This window comes from Ilyonectria robusta (assembly GCF_021365365.1).
Source record: "Ilyonectria robusta strain PMI_751 chromosome Unknown BGZ61scaffold_15, whole genome shotgun sequence".
NCBI lineage: Eukaryota > Fungi > Ascomycota > Sordariomycetes > Hypocreales > Nectriaceae > Ilyonectria > Ilyonectria robusta.
In genome coordinates, this window is record NW_025764449.1 from 364,916 (window position 1) to 387,482 (window position 22,567).

Below are 22,567 nucleotides of genomic sequence, written 5' to 3' on the forward strand. Positions count from 1 at the left end.
AAGTCAAGCCGGACGAAGCGGGACAAAGACGGGGTGAAGCGGGGCCAACAAACAACAAGTCATAATGTGCATTTCATGGTTTCGTCTGCCCACCCACCTGATCGCTTCATGTCTCTTGTGATATCACTCTTCCCCGATGTACTACGTACACCTACATTCTGGCGAGAACTGAACAGTACGTTGATGCATTCGCCAAAATCTGCGCACCCTTCAGCAAAGTTTGTATAATTGTGCAGGCTGACGTGAGTCTGTCGGAACCGAGTTCATGTCAAAGTCAATGACTTCTTCTCGGGATTGGCTGGGTTCTGCGGCCTATCATCGCTTCAATGTTGAAGGTTTTCAGTATCTCCACCACACGGTGAGGCAAAGTAGTCCTCTTCTTGGTAGACCCCGAAACAGGTACATCTCCTATCCGGGCGTGCCGGCTCGAACAACCACTGGACGAACACGTATCAAAGCTTGGGTGTGGTTGATAGAAGGAATAATGTGGAGTGTAGATCTCTCTCGGTGAAACCAGTGGGTGACACAGGCGACTGTAACCAGCAGTCAATATGACGAACGAGCCAACACAACTCGGGAGTAGGGTCACACCTGAGCGTGACCACGAAGTGGCTAGCCAGTTACCGACGCCATTTCTGTCCATCACCATCCACCTTGGCAAGGGAAAGGGGCCCCGCTGGCCTCATTGACAATACTGTGTTAGATGGTGACCTAGGAGCCATATAAACTTGAGTCATGTCCCAAAGTCCAGAACTTCTCACGTCTGAAGCTCTGTGATCTCGCAACGCCTCGGTCAACACAGCCGACCAACTTTCACGCATTTGACTACTATACAATTACACCTGTCAAACAAACGTTGCACGCTTCCACTATGCCTCGAGTTGTCAGTCAAATTTTTGGCTCGCAGTGGGAGAAAGATGGCCCAACGACTCCCACTGGAAGATTCTTTAAGCAATATGCTGACGCGGTCGATTCGAGAGGCTATGATGGTGGCTCGGGCCTCAAGTTCTACTCTAAAGATGTCACCTTCCACAACCAAAATAATGCCGTATATCACGGGGGTGATGAGATGTGGGCCTGGATGAAGAAACTCTTTGGAGTTTTTGAACGAATCCATCACGACTGGGTCCAATTCCTCGAGATCGAACGCGACGACGGCAGGAGCCAGATCTACAGCCAGAACGTTCGAAACCTCTGGCTTCGCGGAAACAAAGGGGAGAAGCCCACTGTCAGCATCCCGGTAACTATGATTGCCATTATAGGGAAAAGCGATGATGAGAACACGCCCGAGGGATTGCATTTCAAGGAGGTGTGGCTTTATTGGGATACTGCTCTTCTCTTGCCATTTCTTCCGAAGGAAGCTGTTGTCTTTCAAACGTCGAACATTCTGCGTGCTGGAGAAGAGGAGGTTTAGTGCGGCTCGGGGAATTGAAGACGACTATACTGTCATGGTAGCATTTATTGAAAGGATCTACTTGCTTGATCATACTCGAGGTACAGACTGTCAATGCACAACGATGCTGTCATCATGTACGCTCGGTGTCCGTTATGCCGCAACGTGAGCGGATCCTCTGGTTTTGTGAATGTGAACATTTCTCTGTCGCTCTCTCACTTTAAGCGTGTCGATGTAGGGATGGTAGTATCGGGTGCCGATGTGAGTGGACCTTGTCCCGGAACTTGTCCCGGACCCCACCTCCGGAGTGGGTCCTGGTCCCGACTTGCCTCGGCTCGCTGGTGGGGCTCGGCATCTGCTCGTACGAGGAGTCTGGGAAACGACCCTTTGAGCTCAGACTTGATTACTATACAATATACTTGCGGCGGAATGAATTTGTCACTGGTACCGTTCGTCTTGCACGGCATTGGCTTGGCCGATCCCCATCTTTTGTCTCTTATTTCATCGATCCGAAGGCTCGGATTACTGAACATGCCTTCCTATCCCGAAATGGCACCCAAGATTACTACCACACATGCGAGTCTCAGCTATAATAATGCAACCCTTGACCATGCTTCACTGTGCTGATGAAATCACCACCCCAGATGCCGTCCCACATACCGCGCTTGAAAATGAGTCTTCAGTACAAAGTATTTTTCAGTAAGCGTGCTTCAGCCACGCGGACAGGGCCTGTTGGCCACGACAACCTAAAATGGGTGCCCACAACCTCTACTTTGATCTACGGTGTCAAGGACGCGGTACTTGTTGACGCTCAGTTGACATCGGAAGCGTCTAATGAGCTTTTAGACTGGGTCATTGCAAGTGGGCGCAATATCACACACGTATACGTCACTCATGCTCACGGTGATCATTTCTTCGGAAGTGCACCCATCTTGCAACGATTTCCGGACGCCGTTATGGTAGCGACGCCTGAAGTCGTGGCCAGAATGAAACTTGAAATCACGCCGGACCGTTTGACTGGCGTTTGGGAAAAGCTGTTCCCTAACCAGCTTCCCGAGACCTTCAAAGTCGCGCAGCCACTTGAGCAAGACCATTTTGAGCTGGAAGGCGAGAAGCTTGTAGTGGTCCGGACCAGTCATACAGACACCGACGACACGACAACGCTCTGGGTTCCTTCCATCAGACTTGCTGTGGTCGGCGATGCTGTCTATGCAAACACGCACCCGTACTTGGGAGAGTCGGGAGAGGCCTCGAAGAGAAACGAATGGATTGCGGCTCTGGACAAAATTGCCTCACTTGGACCTGAGCACGTAGTCGGCGGGCATAGCGATCCAAGCCAGGGGTTTGGGCCCGAGGCAGTTCAGGAAACCAAGACATACCTGCAGACATTTGAAAAGCTGAGTACTGAGACAAAGACGGCCGAGGAGCTGTATGGGCGCATGCTGGGGATATACGCAGAGCACCTGAATCCTGGGTCACTCTGGGCAGGTGCTATACTGGTCAAACAACCATAGCTTAGTCCTGGGCATCGAACGAAACAAGTCGTCTAGTCATCAAGGATCGGGATGGACTGGCTATGGAAGTAGAAGGATAGTACAACTATCTCCCGAATCTGTTCATCTCGGCTTCTGTTTGACGGCGTGAAATTGGTTCATTATTCGAGAGCATTGCAAGATGTTGATAAGAATCAAAGATTAATAGTAAATTGGGTTCACGAATTCTACAGCCGGAGAGCGTCTTTTTAGATGAGGCTTATAATTACTGGAGATTGCATCGATCGAGTTTGTAGAGGCGCTTTTTTTAGTTGATATGAATGGAGTTACAGATTGTCTAATCACAGTGACAATAGTCAGCTTAGGCGAGTTTTTAAATAGCACTTACTGTTTATCTCTACTATTTGAGCATACTGTGGGGCTTTGATCTATCTGATGATATTGAGTAGAGCTAAAAAGAAAACCAAATTATGTGCTGTGTTTTGCGTTGAACTTTCTGCCACAAGGTGGCGGTTCAAGGGGGGTAGTATACCAAGAGGTCTGATACATTTTGGTTGTAGAATTTGACTATTGTGATTTGAGGCAATGGGAAATGTCAAAAGTGCAGCACCCATAAGCTTGTGGCAGCCCTATCAATTGCCTTTCTGACACCCCCTCTGACCAAGGTCATGATATCGATCTATCAGAGGTTTCGTAATACAGGGACATTCCAACAGAAGACTAAGTCCGTAATCGAATTGGCCGTACGCGATCCGACAAGAGATCAAGTGCGTCGTGGCGTCTGCCGTGCTGTTTATATGCATGCAGCGAGCTGGATATGGGCCACGTCTACAAGGCATAGAGAAATATTGCACCACCTGTAATTGCATCGAGTTGAGCCTCAGCCGCCGATAGCTAGTTCGGTGCGGCTGATGTTCCGCCTGGATCGTCATCTCGTGTTGATGACCAGGCAGGCCTCGCAGCTCATCAACCACGACACCGGGCACTCGGCCATCATCCCGCGATGGCTGCTGCTAAGCCAGCCGGCCTCGAGTCGAGGATCGAAGCAGTCTGGGATCCCGAGGCCGAACAAACCACGCAGATCCGCACCGTCATCGGCGTCTCGGCTCGCTGCCGGAGGTTGAAGTTGGAGGATACGTGGAAGAGGAAGCGAATTCTTGGTCATGGCGCCTACAGTACTGTCTGGTTGGAGGAGTGCATCGCTAGTTCTGGGCCGCGCGATGGAGAGTCGCATCTTCGTGCCATCAAAGAGATCCATAAGCGCCCTCATGTCTCCTCCGCATCCGAGTTCCACCGAGAACTCGAGGCTATAGCCAAATTCTCCCATGACAGGTTCGCACACTGTTTCGTGAGATCCTCAGGATGGTTTCAGAATGACGAGAGCCTCTTTATCACTATGGAATATCTTAAGTATGGGGATCTACAGCAATATCTCACCAAACCATTCCCCGAACCCGAGGCCCGACAGATATCCCTACAAGTCACCGAAGCCTTGCAGCTGATGCATGAGAGCGGCTTCGCACATAGAGACCTCAAGCCCGGCAACATCCTCATCTTCCAAAAGGGCCCTGGGTGGTGGGTAAAGCTTGCAGACTTTGGTATCTCCAAGCGCGGCGTTGAATCGTCCACACTATTGCGGACTGTGGAAATTGGCACTCGCGGCTTTATGGCCTCAGAAATACTTGGCCTGTATTGCCCCGATGACTTTGACGAGGAAGCATTTGAGGCCGACGAAGCCGCTCATGACGCTTTGGCATACACACCCGTCGTTGATTTATGGGGACTCGGCTAGATTACGCACAGGATGTTGACGCAAAAGCCGGCCTTTAATACCCGTGGCAGGCTTTGGTCTTATGTCACCAAGGGCACACCTTTTCCCACGAGTGAACTGGAGGCTGTCAATACAAGTGCGCAGGGCATCAGCTTCATCCAGGAAGTCATGGCTGCATCGCCAAAGAAACGACTCACAGCGGTGACCGCCATCGGCCACGATTGGCTCGAGAACCATGAGTTTCTAGACGAGACACGGAGTCGTTCTAGCACAGAGAGGTAAGACTGGATTATCGATGAAAGGCAGGATTGTACGACTACTAATGTTGCCCTTTCAGTGTGCAGGAGCTATCTCCTGGCGTGACTTCCATTGGCTATGAGCCATCTGCACAGTGGACTGAGATATCCCAGGAGGTCGAGCCAACGGCAAAGCTCGGCGAGGACGAATCCGTGACTTTGGCAAGTCAAAGATCAGCCGTAGAGAAATTTGAAGCGATGGTATGGCAGAGTGAACAGCCCTCGGCTTCCACTACCATTGTCGCTGAGGATGGTCCAGATATGCGTGGCACTATCAGCTCTACTACTACTGCTTCTGACTCCCTCACTTCTTTTCAGCGAACGATAAAACGGCAAAGCGAAGACAGGTTTCATACGTATCGCAAACAACCGTCGTCGGACGCTTCATATACCTTTGGCAATCAAGCGTCACCAAGCACTGTGGTGGTTGATGAGACACATGCCGACTCTTTCGTATCACATCGCCAACCAGGACGTCTCCCAGGCCAAGTAGTGCACCTCCCTCGGAGTGATGCTCTACGGGGCTACAGATACGACGAGGAGCCTCGCTGGAGAGAATCTTACATCGATGCTGTGCCTCCCCGGGGCGACTCACAAAAGAGGGCCAACTCAGGCCCCATCTACCACCAAAGATCTGGATCCATGCAAATACCTAACCGCCCACCTACTCCAGTCCCAGAACTCCCCGAGAGACCTAAGTCCTCAGAAGGTAGACTATGGCTCCGAAACAGGCCCCGACGTAGTATGCGCCAGGCGGATTACTCTGACTCGGATTATTCGGAGTCGGAGTCTGAGGGATACGACGGACGCCCTGTTGGCTCCAGTCAAGGAAACCGAGGAGTGCTGCACAAGAATCGCAAACCATATACGGATGAGTACGGCCAGGACGAGTACCAAGAACACGAAAGGAAGAGTAGAACCGCAAATCGAGTTGCGGACACCTTGAGGAGACGAGAGACGGCCCGAGACGACCAGGATTGGCGAAGTAGGCAGCGTCCTTAAAAACTCGATATTCCCGACGTCTAAATATTTCAGGCTTGATGTTTTTCTTTAAGTTGGATGGAATGTCTTTTCTTGCCTTCTGGGATCATGAAAAGAACGAAAGGGGACGTAAATAAAACAATCTAGGAGTCATTCCAGGGAACAGCGATCCCCGTTTCATAACGTCAAGTGATTGTGTCGTAGATCCAGCAATATGACTTGTTTCCCTACCCATCAACAGACTATGCGGTTCTTCTTCTCACTCGGCCTTTGTAATCGGCTTTCGTCTATCTCGCCGTACAGTGTCCCTCACGTTCTAATACAGACACTGACCAGAGAATGCTACGAGCTCTACAGCACCAGACGTGAGCTTTGTTACCATATTCAATGACCCAAATGCCGAAAAGAGCTTCATCTCTCGGTAGAAACATATGGCAGAGTTCATGGGATCTCCTTTCTCGATATCGACTGCTGGTGGCCGGCCGTACAGTGACAGGTTCCTGAGAATCTTCTTCAGACTATCGTCGGTCGCTTTGTCGGAGCCTTCCAGCTCGACCATCACCGCCACTAGCCACTCTGTCCACATCCGATGATTCAAATTTTGTGAGAATACAAGGTCTCACACAGCCGCCTCTATCTCAACAGTCCTACTTGGCAAATCGGCGGCCTTTCCCGCTTCGAGAATAGCCTCTTCAACCAAGATTGGTTCTGCGACAGCAAAGCGGGAATAAGGTCGGGAACGTCTCCGCAAAGAACGAGACATCGAACGAGTTAACAAATTCATCGCTGCGAGAAACATAAATGAACCACTTATTAGAGTAGCATTCCCTCCCCGCCTTAAGTGACGCAAACGCTCCATACTGGGGTATTGCCCAGCCTGTAGGTACTCACAGGCACCTATATGCACTCATTGTATAGACATGCATACCTATAGGCAGTGGCAAAGGAGGAAAAAGGTGCCCGAGGTCCACGTGCAGCTAAGAGGCGAGCGACAAGGTGACGTATTCACCCAGTCCATCGGTTCCACAGGTTACTGGCTGCATTTCCGTGACAGCCTCTGCAAGTGCCGAGCTCATTACCCGCGGTTCTCATGAAGCTGAAAAGCCTAGTACTATTCCAGACCAAGGGCCAACAAGCGGCAATATGTCGGCCGTTCTTTTCCAACAAACAGGCATGATGGATCAGCAAGATGCTCAGAGACCCGCGACGCCGCGTGCGTGGTGGTGTGGCTACCATCGTTTGTGGAACCCCATCTCCTTTTAGCGCCATCAGCTGCTCTGTGAATCGGGTGCTCTGGAAGAAACGGTCGGTTGTTCGCAGAAACCTCGGGTGATCGGACAACCTCTTTGTAGTGTGGTGTCGGCGAAAGAGCAGCCTGTCTTTGTAAAGAGGTGATCGAATGACGTGTGGCGTTATCGCTCAACGAGGCTATTCGGAGTCCGTCGCTCCGAAATACCGCAACTGGCAACACGTCTTTCAACACACTGCGAGAATGTAAATACTTTACTATAGACATTGCTAGACTCAGTGATTCATCAACCATGCGCAATTCCCCTGTTTCTTTCACCTAATAGACCCAAGTACTCACAACAATCCCCAGACTCGTGACAGGAGCTCACCGCCTCAGCATCAGTCCGTGGCCAATTCCTCACGCATTTTTTCCTTCTTCCCCGCAATTGTCAAATGTTTAAAGGGCACCAGACCAGCGGGTCCTCAAGTCGGGGAACCCCATAAACCCCCCTGGCTCCGAGATATCCACTCCGAAGAACGGATGATCCCCGCTCAGTCTTGACCCTTCCCCCACAATCCGAGGTCCCCTCCCCCGCCAGTTTCCCACGTTGTCGACTGTTCTTAGTCTAGGCCTAGCCGCAAAGGCCGTCTATGATTTGTGAGGGAGGGCTTGACCTCCACAGAAACCAATAGTAGGCCTCCTGACCAACAACCGGACCGAATTGTCTCGGTCCGCCCGGTATGGCGACGAGAATGAGGTGAAGGGGCTTGGGAGTATCGCCGAGAACATGCCTCTTCATCGTGCGGACTTTGCAATTAGCGCTTCAACTGAGCCGTACATTATCCGAAAGGGATGTTGGAAACTGCGAATGGAGAGAGCATGAAAACGATATAAGAAGAACGGTTGATGCCGTGCTGTAATGCCTTGATCCTCAGCTCCAGGCTCTCAAGACGTGCTACTTACGAAAATCACTGTCAAGATGGCTCCCTCGTTCATCGGCGCGGGCGTTGCCCTTTTAACAGCTCTTGCAACCGTCCAGGCCCAAGATGTCATCACCGAGGACTCCTACTTCTTCGGGGAGTCCCCTCCTGTGTTCCCTTCACGTGAGTTACCACTCAGCCTTTCCATCTCATCATCGAGACCTGCTCATTGCTAACTTGCATGTCCCTCTAGCTGAGATGTCAGGTGCTGGGCCCTGGGCAACCGCATATGCCCGGGCGAGAGCACTGGTGGCGCAGATGACACTAGAAGAAAAGGCAAGCCTGACTTCTTCATCCTCGGCCATAATATCTAACATTTCTGTGCGTAGGTCAATATGACGGCAGGAACTACCGCCCCGAACGGCTGCTCCGGAACTATCCCTGCCATTGATCGGCTGGAATTTCCCGGAATGTGTGTCAGTGACGCCGGTCAAGGCCTCCGAGGTACCGACTTTGTGAGCTCTTGGCCAAGCGGCCTTCACGTCGGCGCATCGTATGTTTTCCCACTTTACCCTTGAAGAAAATTTCAGTTATGGATCATCTGACACATTCTTCTTTGTAGCTGGAACAAGGAATTGACTTACAAGAGAGGCATGGGCATGGGTGGGGAGTTTAAGAGAAAGGGAGTCAACATGCTTCTGGGCCCTGTGGTTGGTCCACTTGGTCGAGTTGTCGAAGGTGGCCGTAACTGGGAAGGTAAGTTTGAAATTTCCCAAGTAGAAAGGGCCGGGTGGCTAATATCTCACAGGTTACTCGGTTGATCCATACCTTGGCGGCGCTCTGGTTCACGAGACCGTTGTAGGAGTTCAGGGCGTCGGCGTCATAACGAGCACCAAGGTTTGTCTATCTCACGTAGTCTTGAAGAGGAAGCGAAGTACATATCACTGACACTTGGAGTAGCATTATATTGCAAACGAACAAGAGACGGACCGTATTCCAACCACGAACAACTCTGCTCAGTCCAGCAATATTGACGATGTCACGCTGCACGAACTATATCTCTGGTATGAATTTATTCCCGTCGCATAAACTCTTCCATCTAACTCTTTAACAGGCCTTTCCAAGATGCCGTGCACGCTGGCACTGGAAACATCATGTGCTCCTATCAGCGGATTAACAACTCGTATGGCTGCCAGAACAGCAAGACGCTCAACGGCGTACTGAAGGGAGAGCTCGGCTTCCAGGTAATCGATCATTCAATCCCCCACTTTCTTCTATGTAGTCTGACCAAGAATAGGGCTTTGTGGTTTCGGACTGGTTTGCGCAACACAGTGGTGTTGATGCGGCCCTGGCTGGGCTGGACGTAGCGATGCCCAACGGTGGAGTTTATTGGGGCGATAACCTCACACTGAGTGTGACCAATGGCTCTGTCTCTGAATCGAGACTCGACGATATGGCTACTCGGTAAGTTGGTATCCATCACTGAGAATAGATTATCCCGCTAACAGATATCAGCGTCATCGCCTCTTGGTATCAGATGGGCCAGGACAAATCCTTCCCCGCCCCAGGCATTGGCATGCCCGCCAACCTGTCTCTTCCGCACACCATCATCGACGGAAGAGATCCAACAGACAAGCCCATCCTGTACGCGGGCGCTGTAGAGGGCCACGTCCTGGTCAAGAACACCAACAGCGCACTGCCCCTGAAGCGGCCGAGGATGCTCTCCGTCTTCGGCTACTCGGCCAAATCCCCCGACAAGAACAACTATGGCGGCTCTACCTTTACAGCCTGGGGCCTTGGTCTCGAGGCCGGTGATGAGGGCATGTCTGCTGCCCTCACCGATGCCTTCACAGGATTATCCAAGGAGCCAGTGGCGGCCATCGCTATTAACGGCACAATCATCTCCGGTGGCGGATCAGGCGCAACTTCGCAGTCGACTTTCATCTCACCGTTCGATGCCCTCGTTTCTCGAGCTGACCAGGACAACACGCAACTCTTCTGGGACTTTAACTCACCCATCCCTGACGTCATGGGCGCAAGTGATGCTTGTCTGGTCCTGGGAAATGCTTTTGCAACTGAAGGCGTCGATCGCCCCGGTCTCCGCGACGACTATACTGACGGCCTGGTCCTCCACGTCGCAAGCCGCTGCGCAAACACAATTGTGGTCCTGCACAATGCTGGTATCAGACTCGTCGACCAGTGGATCGACCACGCCAACGTCACCGCCGTCATCTATGCACACCTGCCCGGCCAGGAGAGCGGAAAGGCACTGGTCTCGCTGCTCTACGGAGATGAAAACTTCTCTGGCAAGCTGCCGTACACAGTGGCCCGGAACGAGTCAGACTACGGAGACGTGCTGCACCCGGATCAGCCAGAAGGCCGCTTCGTCAAGTTCCCGCAGAGCAACTTCTCCGAGGGCAGATATATCGACTACCGACATTTCGACCGGGAGGCCATCGAGCCACGCTTCGAGTTCGGCTTCGGACTGAGCTACACGACCTTTGGGTATAGCAACTTGCAGGTCAGCAACATCGCGACGGCCAACACGGCTACGTACCCGACCGGCGCCATCGCCGAGGGCGGGCAGACGGATCTCTGGGACGTCGTGGCGCGCGTGAGAGCCGACGTGACGAACACGGGCAGCGTAGACGGCGCCGAGGTAGCGCAGCTCTTTGTTGGAATCCCCGGGGCCCCGGCGCGTCAGCTCCGCGGGTTTGAGAAGCCTCAAATCGTGGCAGGCGAGACGACGACGGTGACGTTTGACCTGACGCGGCGAGATCTGAGCGTGTGGGATGTTGTTGCGCAGAAGTGGGGGCTGCAGAGCGGCAGTTATCAGATTTATGTTGGTGGAAGCAGTAGGAACTTGCCACTGACGGGGAGCCTGAGCCTGTCTAATGGGAACTATACGCGAAGAAGGTGGATGAGGCGAATGGCTTAGAGATGAGGTGAAGAGTGGTGATGGGAGACGCGTTGGAGGTTAGCCAAGGGGTACGAGATGTGGCCAAGAGGTAGGAGGAGGGCCGCCTAAGGAAAAATAGGTTCTGGTAATTTAACGCACTCTTTTAACAAAGATTTTCAAAACTGTTGAAGGCTCTAGAGAGATCTATTCCCTCACATCTGCTGTAAAGGGTCCGCAACCCTACTCAAATTACGCACCGAGCCATCCAGCATATTGAATTTAACAGGCTTGTATATAGGTCTTCTTTTAGAGCTGCCGAGAGTTGTCAAGTGCTACATGAAACGTCACCATTTATAGGATTTCATCAGGGCATTTGCCGTTCGTCTCGCGTCCTGAGGATACTCTCTAGATCATACGAAAGGTTTCTAGTAGTTAAGGAGCCAGGGACTATTTTATTTTAATTTCTTTCTCTGTACCCTGTGTCTTGGCTTCTCCTTAATTGGTTCCGACAAGGGGTATCTAGTCATTACTGATTCTCTACTTATCCCATCTCAAAAGGGGAACAGCCAACCAATAATGAGCTAGGATTGTCGTTCTTCGTTTTCACCGTCCAAGAGCCCTCGCTCCTCAGCGATTGCCTTTCGTTGCTCCACAGGCGCCTTTTTCTGCAGGCTAACCCAGACGGCGGCTCCAATGATCAGGATACTTCCAAGAAGGCTTGTGAGTGGCGGCGTGGTTCCCCAAACAACACGCTCGATTATAAGCGCGAAGATCATTTGACTGTACTGTGGACCTGTTAGGTAACTGGTGGGATGCTGTATTCTGAGAAACTTACGATGAGATTTGTTGCTCTGCCCGCCTTCTCCCTCTTCAGTCCCTCTGTTAGGAAAACTTGTAGCAGAAAACCTGAGAGACCAATGGAAAGAAGAAGAGCCCTGTATACGTTAGTTCTGGGTTCTATGCCCTATCTATTATATCCGACTGCATGCTTCTTACCATTGTATAGGAGTTTGAGGGATTTCGAACTGAAGATCCGGATGAATCATAATAATGAGAAATGAGCTGACAGTAGCCAACACGGCGAAATAATTGACGCTCACTAGCGAATGGGCTCGCTTTCCGATTGTACGAATAATGGCGTAGGCCGTCGCCGCTGCAAATGATCCCAATATCGCACAAACTATCGCAATGGATCGCTCGGCAGGAGTTGCTTTGACTGGAGGAAGTAACCCTCCTTGAGGGCTGGCGTTGAAATGTGAGGAAGCCACGTCAATAGAGTGGATGGAAAGACTGCCATCATCTTGACTTGGGAATAGAAAAGCTGGGCGAGCAATAACCAATACCCCAACAAATGCGATGAAGCTGGCGGAAGCTTCCTTGAAAGTAAATGGTTCCTGAGTTCGAGAAATCAGACTCAGAGATCCACGAGCCCATACATTGATTAGTCTGACTTACGTTGAGAATAACCCAACACACGAACGTCGTCAAGGTGGGGATAAGAAACGTAATTACGGTTGCGTCGGAGATGTCGAGGTACGATAGCGAATCTGTTTCCACCTGTCAGGACACACTTTCTCAATTTGATGCGTGTGAAACCTACAGTATAAACCAAATAATCCTGTCGAGCCCGCCATGCCCCGAATAACGAGCAGTCCTCTGACGCCGCGATGACCCCAGGGAAAGTCTGGGACTTGCTGGTACCACATGTACATGGACCCAATAACAGCAGTGGTCAACATGCGCACGAAAATGATCTGAAGGGCATGGAACTTCGTCTCAAAGCCAGTCTCCAGTAGTCGGGTTGTCATGGACATCTGCCTAGTTAACGTCGGCTGTTCGCCATTGTAGATGACTGGATGACTATTCACTTACAATAGAAGCGAACACTTGGGCTACAAAAACGAAGAAAAGCCCAATATTCTTCACGTAAAACGCCTTTAGCGCTTCCCAGAAGGCGTTGTCATGGCTTTCTTGGCCGCATGCCGCTGTCGGAGTCTCATCGTCAGAGACCGGAGGAGACGGCGGGCTGGCGCCAGCTGCGCTCTGAAGCAAGGGCGCGGATAAATTCGAATGATCCGGCTTTGAGGCTGATGGCTTCACTGTTCCATACGACATTCTTGCGGTCTGTCTTAGGCTTAGATGCGATGGGAGACTTGTTGTCTTACTTTTTTCGGTAGAGATTCAGAGTTGTAAATTTCTTTCGGCTACCCCCGGCTGCGGGGATTGGTGACCGATTGGGTGGCTCTACGGTGCTAATAGTGCAGTTGGCACTGTGTTGACCGCCGTCACGGCTACTCGACATATCTGACACGGCTCGAAGACTGCTGGAATATGCTTGGGCGCATCGTCAATTGTGACGTCTGTGGTAGGAAAACACCGTCGCATATTTTTCTTTGTGACATATATGTGCAAGCAAACTTCGACATGTGTCCTGATTGCCTCTCCGAGGAAATTCACTGCATGGATAAACGGCATTCATTCTCTCCAAGAGTTTCGCAAGTCTGGAGACGCTTCAAAGGACAAATATCACTCAAGTGGGAAGGAGATCTCATCACTGCGCGGCGTTATGAGATGCAGCAATGATAGATTGTTTTAGGTATTGCTGCGCGTAGTCTTACATAACAGTGTGCTTAGTGCAACTTTAGATGGCTCGTTCTCCTTCAATATAATCAACTACAAGATTCTGCAAATGCTTTATCGCATCCAAGATCAGGCAGGAAAGAAAAACAGCCTATATCCTTTTTATCACGGTGTGAATTTAGCAGCTTAATATGAGCCCATACCTCATAGCCTCAATACCTAATATGTACATAAGCTTGTCGACGGATGAAACCAGGAAGTCCAAGTACAGAGATACTCGACGATGAATCTAGACTGTCCTGATTTCTATTTTCGCCTACAATCCTGACCTGCCACCACTTTATCCTGAGCTTGGGTGATTTTCTTATAGTTGTTCCGCACTGTAAAGCAACTGGAACCGCCGCCGCTAGAGCAGACAAGTCATTATGGATTGTCCGCAACGAATTGCTATACTTGGGAATTAGTAACATTTAATTGAGACTTCTTTAAAAGACGAGCTATGGGAATTTCTATGTTCATGCCCCTCTATCCCCGTAACGCCATAGACCCTGAGGCGAGTGTCGAACAACGCCGATTTAATCCACGCGCCGAGGAGGTGCTATGCTCTCAGCAGCATGTTCGCCGTCCTTGGCCTATAGCGTTTTGGGCGCTATCTATATCCACCAATATAAATGATATCCGACAGATCTATAAGGACTCCACTCTTCTAATTTCTTATAGTAGGGGAGGAGTTGTGACTGAAGCTAGCGAGCTAAAAGAAATTATCTACTTCCTCTATAATATCCTAGCAGTTTTTGCCTTCCTCGATATATTTGTATATAATTACAGTATATTTCTTGTATTTTAATATAGCGTGGTTAATTTTGCTGATATGGAGATTTGGCGGCTTTAATTTTATAGGTAACTTCTGGAATACTTGGCTGCTGAGCTTTAACTAGCTATAGCACTTTCTAATATGTGGGATTGATGATATTGCCTTAACTCCTGATTCTTCAGTAGATAGATGTAATTGGCGGCCTTTATTAGAAAAGGTATGAAGGTTAGCTAAAGTTTTATTTTTAGTTCTTAGGTTGGTATTTACCAGGATTGGAGTGGCTGCGATAGCGGCCTTTTGCACCGCCGTTTCTATTATCTGGAGAAGGGCAGTATTCTGGTATTCTCTCTGAGCGGCAAAGTAGTAATAGAAGTCAGGCGGCTCTGTATCTCAGAATTAAAGAAGTAAGTTAGAAAAGAAACGCCAGCTACAGAATAGATACTATAGAATACTTACTACCTTCAGGATATAGGGGCTATCCGCTCTAAACTACACCTTCTAAATATATCTATCGAGGCTACTGTTAATGCGGGAGGAGGATTTCCAGTTAATCGTAGCCGGATAAAAGGGGCATCGCCGGAGACGCGGCGTCTCGAAATCCGCAGCATAGCAACTTGGGGGGCCGGACATCCACCTATCGTCGCGGAATGGGACTGCTGCCGCTTGTGCTTGTGCCTTATTTATGACTCTGATTTCCTGTGCGCGACGAATTCGTAATATGTGTTCCTCCATAGTTGGTGTGAGGAGGAGTTGTTGTGAAGAGGAAGTGAAGGGCGTGCTCTCAACCTGGAGAGGGGCGGGGGCGGTCGATGTGTCACGTGCGCTTGTTTCAAATATAACAACCTGAGCGCCAGCCCGATCAGTCTGTCAATACCCTCCTTCTTAGCTGTTTCGACCTTAGATCCATGGGCATTCAGAAAGTAAAGCGCCCGACCCTTTTTGTGGCGATTGAGTAAATATAGCGTGCAACTAAGCAGCCTTGATTAAAAGCAGTGAGTAGTTCTATATATTGGTAGGAGAAAAATTGTCTAGATTTGTTGCGCATTATAGTAAAATACACAAGATGCAAACTCTACACTGCCAAATAGTCAAGGTGCAGGCCCATATATCGACCGAGCATCTCCAATAACCGACCAAAACTCTTCCACAAACTCTTTCTGACCTTCCGTAGCCGGTCTCACTGCAAGATATCGTCGATTATCAACTGGTGGATCCCAGTTGCCAGGGTGCCCATCAACCATGATTCCTCCAGCCTCGGATAAGATGCACCAAGCAGCCGCAACGTCCCAAGCCCAGCAGCCGCATTCCCAAAATGCATCTTGCTGTCCTGCTGCGACTCTACATATCGCGATGGCAGCAGAACCAGTACATCGAAGCGAATTGACAAATGCGCCTCCTGTAGCAGTAGTCCGAGCCAGCATCGTAAAGACCTTCAGGTTGAGCTCGAAATTGGGTCCTTCTCTGTCACTCCCCCATTCAATACCGATGCAGGCGCTTCTCAACCCATCCAAAGGTGCCGAAACAAGGGGGAGCTTCCGAATACTGCCGTCGAATTGTTGGATAAAGGCGCCTTGGCCACGAACGGCGCTCCATAACTCCTCTCGAAACGGGTTAAAAACGACCCCGACCGTTGGCTGTTTTTTGACAACGAGCCCTATCGAGACACACACCGCCGGGAATCCATGGACGAAATTCGATGTGCCATCAATAGGATCTACTATGAATGTTGGGTGATCTGTGATCTCAAGCCCGACTTTGCAGGATTCCTCGCCGACGAAATCAAAGGCAGGATATCGCTCCGTCAGACGACTTCGGATAAATATCTCCACAGCCTTATCCGTTTGCGTCACAATATCCGCAGCTAGGAAATGTTTAGTTACTGACAAGTCGAATCGGTAATGAAATACAAACTGTTTTTCTTACATGTGGTAGTAAGGGAAGTCGGTTGGGCATGCCGGATAACGTTGCCTGCTTCTCTCGCAACGACTATTAGATAGTTGCAAATATCTCGCAATTCGTCGTCTGTCATGTTGGATAATTTCTTTGAATTTCAATAACATGGAAAATGATACTAGATCGGAATGAAGTTCGAATTCCTGGCTTCTTTATACTTCTCTTGTCCGTCTACCTCGAGGTCCAGGACCAGAAAAGTGGAGTATCTAGCGCCGTCATGATCAACACGCCATTCCCCATGAGTCGGCAAGAGATAATTCACGTATACATAGCTCGCTTGGAGATAAGCCCGACGTTCAGGCCTAACGCAGAACGGTAACAATTCAGCCGTAGTGCAGCAAAACCACTCGAAAGTGGCTACACTGATACTCGCTCGATTCGAGCAGAGAGTGAAAACAGGCCCCGGCGAAGCGAGGGAGGCGATCGGCAATTCCTCGACACCTTCCTTCTTATCGTCTCCTCTCCCAGGCCATCACAGCCAACCCGGTGACTTTATCCACACAGCAACAATGCACAAGCCGATCGCTCCCAGAGCGCTCCAGCATGGATACCGTGGTCGTGTTCGGAGTGGATGTCTGACCTGTCGCTCCAGGAAGGTAAAGTGCGACGAAGCGAGACCCATTTGCAACAATTGTACAAGGCTGCAGCTGCAATGCACATACAAGCCTAGGAGAGCTCAACAGGCTCTTGCTAGCCCTCTCAATCCTAGCAGCACTACTCCCGGCCAATCATCATGCGTCAATGGGACTGCTCAATCCCCAGGGCCCCAACACGACTCTGGAGTCCATCCGAGTCCCCCATTTGAGGACGCAGACGGACTCAACGCTGGCCCTGAGGCACCATCATCCTGCAGTGCGAGCCAAGAACCTTTTCAGTATCCAGACATATCAATCGTGGATGTAACCTCGCGCTTGGAGAAAGCCCTCCAGGGTCGACGGGAAAACCCGTGGACTCCTGATGACAGTCAAGCAGAGGCTGATTCGCCGGCGACTCTGATATCACGGGACATTGAGTTGACCACCACAATGGATCTTCTCGCAGCCCGCGGCAAACCCTTGCAGCTATCTTCGGCATTCTTCCTGGAAACAATTGACTGCCCCGGGATCACCCCCTTCGACAGCGTCAACTGGCAGATCATGAAACACTGCGTTGTCGAGCTCGGGGGATCTTGCGAAGTTATTTCTTCGGCCATTACTGCCGTTTCGGCCTTATACAAGGCACAACTATACTCCTTGTCTGTAGCCAGAGCGCTGTCGCTTTATCGTTATGCGAAGGATGCTGTCCAGGAGCACCTGAACAACGACAGCCATGACTTTGGCAGCACTTTGGTTGCTACGTTCCTGCTATGCCTTTTCGAACTAATTCATTCTGGGGAGATAACCCCAACGCTGAAAGAGCCAAGCGAATTGTTCCTGAAGGGATTGAGGGACTGGGCACATTATCCCTCAACTCATTCGGAGCTGTTTATAAGACTCATCGCATGGTTCAAGATAATCAATCGGATCACTTTGCGTGGAGGGGGTATGGGTCTCATATCGGATAGTGTTTACAGTCTATTCCCCGATTACGACGGCGCCATACCCAATATCAAGCCACCGGCGAGCTTCCATTCAGATTTATCAAGTCATTTGTACCAAGAGCTCAGTGCTCCTATCTTCAACTACTACTACCGCCTCCAAATTCTGTCTGGGGAGATTGCCCAATTGACGCATTATCACCGTTCTCGAACCACAGGCATGGACCAGGAGGAGGTGGTTCGAGAAATAGCAGCCATCAAGTCCCGGCTCCACGATCTATGGCACAGTCGCTGCGCTATCCAAAGTCAAACACGAGAAAGCCTCCGCTCACAGCTTGCACCTAAAATCGCAAATCCCATCATATCCCTCATTGGCATCTGTGATGCTGCGTACCACGCGGAGATTGTTGAGATAGACCGAGTGCTGGGTGACCCAGTGTCTAAATGGACAGATTCGAGGGAATCAATACAGGCAATTAGAGATATTGTCGATGGTGATGGGACTAACGACGAAGGAGCCGACGCAGGAAAGCTCAACCCGGGCTATCTTCGCCCGTTGTTTCTATATGCAATCGAGTGTATGGACCAGGAACAGAATCAGTGGGCAGTAGAGAGAATCGCCCAGATCCAAAGCCCCATTTACCGAAGCGACTTCTTTGCAGCATTCGGTAAAGAGCTCTCGGACGCCCAGGCGCGAAAAGAAAGACGGGTGACGTCCAAATATTTCTGTGTTTGGTATTTTGGTGTGCCTCCCCCATTCATGTAGATTTTCGTTGGAAATAATGCAATTTCGATGCAGGCTTGGCAAAGTCATGATAATAGATTGTATGGATCCAAGTCTAAGATGCCACATACCTAATCAACTATCCTGCGACAACAAAGTTTCTTGGTGGGGGTAGCACTTGGTGTAGCCCGACGAGAAGACGGTTTGGGCAGGGCAATGCGCCGAAACAAGTAGCGACTGGGACGAAAAAGAAGCAGAGATTGCGCCCTTTTCCCAGTTACTAGACGGATTTTCCATTCAATAAGTATTTAGCCAAGCATCCAACTACACTAAAACTGCCCAGTGCCTATCAACACAGTCACACCAGACTCAAAGTCCCTCAATGAAGTAAATGCTATCCCTAAATTTCTCTCTTATCCCAAGAGATGCAGGACACTCTTTCAGAGTTACTGATCTAGACCGCTTTCCCCTCATCCTGCTCCCCAATTGCTTCGATCAAATCCACTGGAGTTTTGGCAAAATGGCGTGGGGCAATCTTCCTTTCGAACAGGACATCCATCTCCGCTGTCGTTCGGTCTTTCGATTCCGGAACGCAGAAGAAAGCAAAGACGGCAGAAATCATGCACCCTCCTGCCCAAAAGAAGCCGGTCTTTGCACCCCAGTTCCACGCCGTCTTGTTCAACTGATATGGCGTGAGAGAATTGGCAGCGATGCTTGTGACGGAATAGCTCCAGCGAGCTAGGACGACGGACTTGCTGCGAAGGAGGGCTGATGGGATCTCGGCGCATTGCGTGTTTGTGAGGGTCCCCATGGAGCAGTTGTAAAGGAAGTTGGAGATGATGAGGAGAGCGCCAATTGCCCACGGGTACGCAGCCTTTGGAGACTCTGCTTGTGGCACCCCAAGAGCGCCGATGAGGACCATCAGAACAAACATCATGACAAGACTCCAGAGAAGGATGCTGCGACGGCCGAAAACAGGCAAAAGAGCCCACTGAAGAATCTGTATGGTTAGTTTAAAGTTCAAGGGGAAAGATGTGTAGCCTGCTGGCGTGATGATGGTGATGCATACCGTAAAGAAACCTCCTGCTAGAGCCAACGAATAGCCGACAATCGTCATGTTAAAGGCTTGAGTAGTCGGAAGGCCAGCTTGCTGAAGAAAGTATGTGGAATAACCACGCAGAGGATTACCGCTTAGAGTCTGCATGCAGTAAATCCCAATTACGATCAACGTCCTCCGGAGATCGACACCTCTGAAGCATGCCAAGTAGGATGTCTGGGCATTGATCGTGCGTTCGTGCTCCATTGTGACCATCATTAAAGCCACTTGTTTGTCAATGTTGATGCCAACATGGCCACCAGATGTAAGTCGTGTTAGCACCGCCTTGGCGTCTTCTAGTCGACCCTGTCGAACAAGCCACCAAGGCGATTCCGGAGCAAAGTGCAGGAGCGGGATCAAGAGAACGGGCCAGACCCATCTACGCTTCAAATTAGTGGGGAAACAGAGCGGCTTGCTAACAGTGAATCTTACTGTACTGCGAAAGGGATTCTATACGCCCATTCGTCCTCTAGAGTGAGACAGCCTCGAAGAATGCCTGCGCCAATGAGATGACCGATAGCCTTTGAACTATTAGTTACATGGCACAAGTCGGCTGTCAGAGGTTTCATACCCAGCAGAAATTGACATATGATGTAAGATATGGCTGAAGGCACACAGGGGATATCTCCATGGCGTAGATGACTGGGGTTGTCTGAAATAGTCCCAGCACAATTCCTGCATAGCATGTAAGAAACGGAATAATAGCCAAAACTTCTGAATGAACTAACCGAAAAGAATCTGTCCGACTTCGAGAACTTCGAGACTAGGGGCAAAGAAAGGAATGAAGATCAAGACAGCAATCATGCTGAGGCCAACGGTCATTGTTTTGCGAAATCCAAAACGCTCACTAACATATCCGGCGAGCAAAAGACCAATTAGCTGACCACAGGCCGACCCATTGCTCAAGCCAGCTTGCCATGAGGCAGGTATTTCGTAAGTGTCTTCCCCGACAAGGCGTCCGTATTTCTTTTTGAATGCTGATTGGGCAAACAAGTTGCCAACAAGCATGGTGTCGTATCCTTCCATGATGATTGCCGTGGACATGGCGAGGCTCCAAAAGACAGCCCTGGGACGCAGCTTGAGAGCGTCGAGCAGACTCAGGTTATGCTCCTCGGCGGTGGCATCCTGTGCGTCAGTGAGCCACTCGACCATAGTGGCTTGCGGCTCTTCCGCCTGGGTTGGTGATTTGGAGTCACCCATTGCTGGTAAAATAGTAGGCAAGGCACTACAAAAGAGGAGGATGTAAAGAGGGCGAGGGTTATGAGATGAAAAGCCGCTGGTACTTGATGTCTCTAAATTGTCATATTACGGGCTGACGAGGACTTTTATATAGAATTGCCGTCCCAAAGCATCTCAAGGGTAGGGCAAGATGTTGCTGGTGTTTCCTGCCTGAGCGTTGAATGCTAGCAAACCGGTGGACCTAACCTCCACTTCACTAGTGGTGTTTCCGGTTAAATTCAACCAGTCAGAATCGTGGGGTTGACAGCGTGCTTAAGCTCAGCACCGGCCGTCGAACCTTCATGGAGCAACTAGACCATCGAGACTGGGGTCTGCTTATCTACAGCCGAGCACTTATCTCCAGGCGAGCTAGCGAGGGAAGCTAAGTTCAATTCAATTCAGATGTTGGCTTGGATGGGACCGTGAATGGTCTCATGGCTCGACTTGCTAACTGGTCGTTTACCACCGCATCATTCGATGATCATGTTCGTGAGTCGGCTACTGGTCACCGAGCTTAGCATTACCTAGGTATAGATTGGATAGCTGTCGTAAATCAGTGCCTTGCTCACCACGTTGCCTCCATTTCACTTGAAGGCCACGTGGGTGGCCCTGCCAGACAACCGAGCTTTAGGGTCTTTCAGGAAATTAAAATTATACCCCACTACCATTAGGACAGTCTGATATAAATGTAGGGTAGGAATTGGCGAATAAACGATGGGAAGATGCAAAAATGATCGTCTCATATGTCAAGCACAATTATTGATTCTCATTTAGTCGTAAAGTTTACAATGAACGCGAAAGATTCTCAGTTCAAAAGAACTCGACAGCAATAACGCAATCTATTTATGTCCTAAATCTGGTCTATAGCAAGTCCCTTAGTCCCAGCAGGTCCCTGGCGAACTAAGCCAACACTGTCTCGCAAGTTCGCAGTTCTATTCCCTCGCATCACCAAGATAGAACAGTCTAGGGTACGCACACATGTTCTCAAAGGTGCAAAACTCCACCGCTCCAAGTTCGAATTCCATGTTAACGGCAGGGAGAAGCTCTTTAAACACTTTGTTCAGCTCAGTCCTGTCTTCGCCATCAACGTGTCGCAGCCAGTAAGCAATGGTGACATGAAACTGGTACGTCAAGTGATTCGGCGCTCGGAAGCCCAGTGTATCTGCAAGCCTGTCCCTGAGCTTCCTCATTCGTTGCTGTTCCTCAAATGTAGCACCCTCCACCTCAAGCCCAACTCCGACGACGGCAGGGTCAAAGCCCCGAACACGCATTCGGTACGGCGGAGCTAGGCCTTCCTTCTCCAGCTCTGGCCCGAGTTGTCTCAGGCTCCGCGAGAACTCCTTGGTACAGGTCTCAAGGGGCTCCTTTTCCAGCCCCTGCGGCCACATTCCAGGCTCGCATTCCGTTTCACGAACGCCATCGAGAACGGTCATGTGCCATGATTCTTGAGGCACAAGACGAATCATCCGGGAGAGTGTTGGATGAGAACCCAGAGTATCGTGGACGCGATGAAGGCCGGGCAATAGAGGTGAGCCAGCCGGTATGTGGCAGACGGTTGTGTTTCCAGGGTATCGTTGGACAGCACCATCTGCTGAAAACTTGATGGGAACGCCCACAGGATAGGTTGGCCGGCTAGCAGTGGCCACGGTGGTGGTCATAGAGGGCGACATCATTTTATAAGC

General features: G+C 50.3%; 10 protein-coding genes across 10 annotated transcripts; 5 read left to right on the top strand and 5 right to left on the bottom strand.

Annotated features, from left to right (window-relative positions):
- Positions 1-871: 871 nt before the first annotated feature.
- BGZ61DRAFT_357296 (uncharacterized protein) lies at positions 872-1,414 on the top strand (the record flags this gene model as incomplete). The annotated part of the gene is made up of 1 exon (XM_046240866.1): positions 872-1,414. One exon carries the CDS (start codon positions 872-874, stop codon positions 1,412-1,414), a length of 543 nt encoding a protein of 180 aa, XP_046101861.1.
- A 523-nt stretch (positions 1,415-1,937) lies between these two features.
- Positions 1,938-2,927, top strand: BGZ61DRAFT_394260 (beta-lactamase-like protein). Its single transcript, XM_046242892.1, has 2 exons — positions 1,938-1,969; positions 2,038-2,927. Exons 1-2 carry the CDS (start codon positions 1,943-1,945, stop codon positions 2,905-2,907), a joined length of 897 nt encoding a protein of 298 aa, XP_046101862.1. The 5' UTR covers positions 1,938-1,942; the 3' UTR covers positions 2,908-2,927.
- A 962-nt stretch (positions 2,928-3,889) lies between these two features.
- BGZ61DRAFT_357437 (kinase-like domain-containing protein) lies at positions 3,890-4,939 on the top strand (the record flags this gene model as incomplete). Its single annotated transcript, XM_046240879.1, has 2 exons — positions 3,890-4,651; positions 4,679-4,939. 2 exons carry the CDS (start codon positions 3,890-3,892, stop codon positions 4,937-4,939), a joined length of 1,023 nt encoding a protein of 340 aa, XP_046101863.1.
- A 3,160-nt stretch (positions 4,940-8,099) lies between these two features.
- BGZ61DRAFT_394264 (glycoside hydrolase family 3 protein) lies at positions 8,100-11,213 on the top strand. The gene is made up of 9 exons (XM_046242893.1): positions 8,100-8,268; positions 8,339-8,421; positions 8,475-8,638; positions 8,708-8,841; positions 8,894-8,982; positions 9,046-9,149; positions 9,200-9,329; positions 9,383-9,549; positions 9,601-11,213. The coding sequence occupies exons 1-9, from the start codon at positions 8,145-8,147 to the stop codon at positions 11,021-11,023; spliced, it is 2,418 nt and encodes an 805-aa protein (XP_046101864.1). The 5' UTR covers positions 8,100-8,144; the 3' UTR covers positions 11,024-11,213.
- A 116-nt stretch (positions 11,214-11,329) lies between these two features.
- BGZ61DRAFT_507532 (uncharacterized protein) lies at positions 11,330-13,164 on the bottom strand. The gene is made up of 6 exons (XM_046251915.1): positions 12,857-13,164; positions 12,585-12,798; positions 12,440-12,531; positions 11,981-12,378; positions 11,820-11,919; positions 11,330-11,769 (listed from the first exon to the last, which is right to left on the bottom strand). Exons 1-6 carry the CDS (start codon positions 13,097-13,099, stop codon positions 11,566-11,568), a joined length of 1,251 nt encoding a protein of 416 aa, XP_046101865.1. The 5' UTR covers positions 13,100-13,164; the 3' UTR covers positions 11,330-11,565.
- A 1,343-nt stretch (positions 13,165-14,507) lies between these two features.
- Positions 14,508-15,138, bottom strand: BGZ61DRAFT_455453 (uncharacterized protein). The gene is made up of 3 exons (XM_046246383.1): positions 14,835-15,138; positions 14,646-14,773; positions 14,508-14,581 (listed from the first exon to the last, which is right to left on the bottom strand). The coding sequence occupies exon 1, from the start codon at positions 15,108-15,110 to the stop codon at positions 14,877-14,879; it is 234 nt and encodes a 77-aa protein (XP_046101866.1). The 5' UTR covers positions 15,111-15,138; the 3' UTR covers positions 14,508-14,581; positions 14,646-14,773; positions 14,835-14,876.
- Positions 15,139-15,466: 328 nt separating this feature from the next.
- On the bottom strand, positions 15,467-16,407 carry BGZ61DRAFT_356737 (uncharacterized protein; the record flags this gene model as incomplete). Its single annotated transcript, XM_046240812.1, has 2 exons — positions 15,467-16,239; positions 16,290-16,407. 2 exons carry the CDS (start codon positions 16,405-16,407, stop codon positions 15,467-15,469), a joined length of 891 nt encoding a protein of 296 aa, XP_046101867.1.
- A 433-nt stretch (positions 16,408-16,840) lies between these two features.
- Positions 16,841-18,613, top strand: BGZ61DRAFT_356857 (uncharacterized protein; the record flags this gene model as incomplete). Its single annotated transcript, XM_046240825.1, has 1 exon — positions 16,841-18,613. The coding sequence occupies one exon, from the start codon at positions 16,841-16,843 to the stop codon at positions 18,611-18,613; it is 1,773 nt and encodes a 590-aa protein (XP_046101868.1).
- A 412-nt stretch (positions 18,614-19,025) lies between these two features.
- Positions 19,026-20,819, bottom strand: BGZ61DRAFT_495644 (general substrate transporter; the record flags this gene model as incomplete). The annotated part of the gene is made up of 5 exons (XM_046250916.1): positions 19,026-19,562; positions 19,641-20,046; positions 20,100-20,188; positions 20,239-20,342; positions 20,396-20,819. 5 exons carry the CDS (start codon positions 20,817-20,819, stop codon positions 19,026-19,028), a joined length of 1,560 nt encoding a protein of 519 aa, XP_046101869.1.
- Positions 20,820-21,817: 998 nt separating this feature from the next.
- Positions 21,818-22,558, bottom strand: BGZ61DRAFT_495645 (RNA ligase/cyclic nucleotide phosphodiesterase; the record flags this gene model as incomplete). Its single annotated transcript, XM_046250917.1, has 1 exon — positions 21,818-22,558. The coding sequence occupies one exon, from the start codon at positions 22,556-22,558 to the stop codon at positions 21,818-21,820; it is 741 nt and encodes a 246-aa protein (XP_046101870.1).
- Between the last annotated feature and the right edge of the window lie 9 nt (positions 22,559-22,567).

Excerpts from the sequence above, each read along its gene's own strand:
- BGZ61DRAFT_394260 (XM_046242892.1), top strand. The coding sequence starts at position 1,943 with ATGGCACCCAAGATTACTACCACACAT. Across the intron at positions 1,970-2,037 it reads CCAAGATTACTACCACACAT|ATGCCGTCCCACATACCGCG; the intron begins GCGAGTCTCAGC and ends TCACCACCCCAG.
- BGZ61DRAFT_394264 (XM_046242893.1), top strand. The coding sequence starts at position 8,145 with ATGGCTCCCTCGTTCATCGGCGCGGGCGTTGCCCTTTTAACAGCTCTT. Across the intron at positions 8,842-8,893 it reads AGGTGGCCGTAACTGGGAAG|GTTACTCGGTTGATCCATAC; the intron begins GTAAGTTTGAAA and ends AATATCTCACAG. Across the intron at positions 9,150-9,199 it reads CTGCACGAACTATATCTCTG|GCCTTTCCAAGATGCCGTGC; the intron begins GTATGAATTTAT and ends ACTCTTTAACAG.
- BGZ61DRAFT_507532 (XM_046251915.1), bottom strand. The coding sequence starts at position 13,099 with ATGTCGTATGGAACAGTGAAGCCATCAGCCTCAAAGCCGGATCATTCG. Across the intron at positions 11,920-11,980 it reads CCTCAAACTCCTATACAATG|GGCTCTTCTTCTTTCCATTG; the intron begins GTAAGAAGCATG and ends TAACGTATACAG. Across the intron at positions 11,770-11,819 it reads GCAGAGCAACAAATCTCATC|TACAGTCAAATGATCTTCGC; the intron begins GTAAGTTTCTCA and ends ACAGGTCCACAG.
- BGZ61DRAFT_455453 (XM_046246383.1), bottom strand. The coding sequence starts at position 15,110 with ATGGAGGAACACATATTACGAATTCGTCGCGCACAGGAAATCAGAGTC.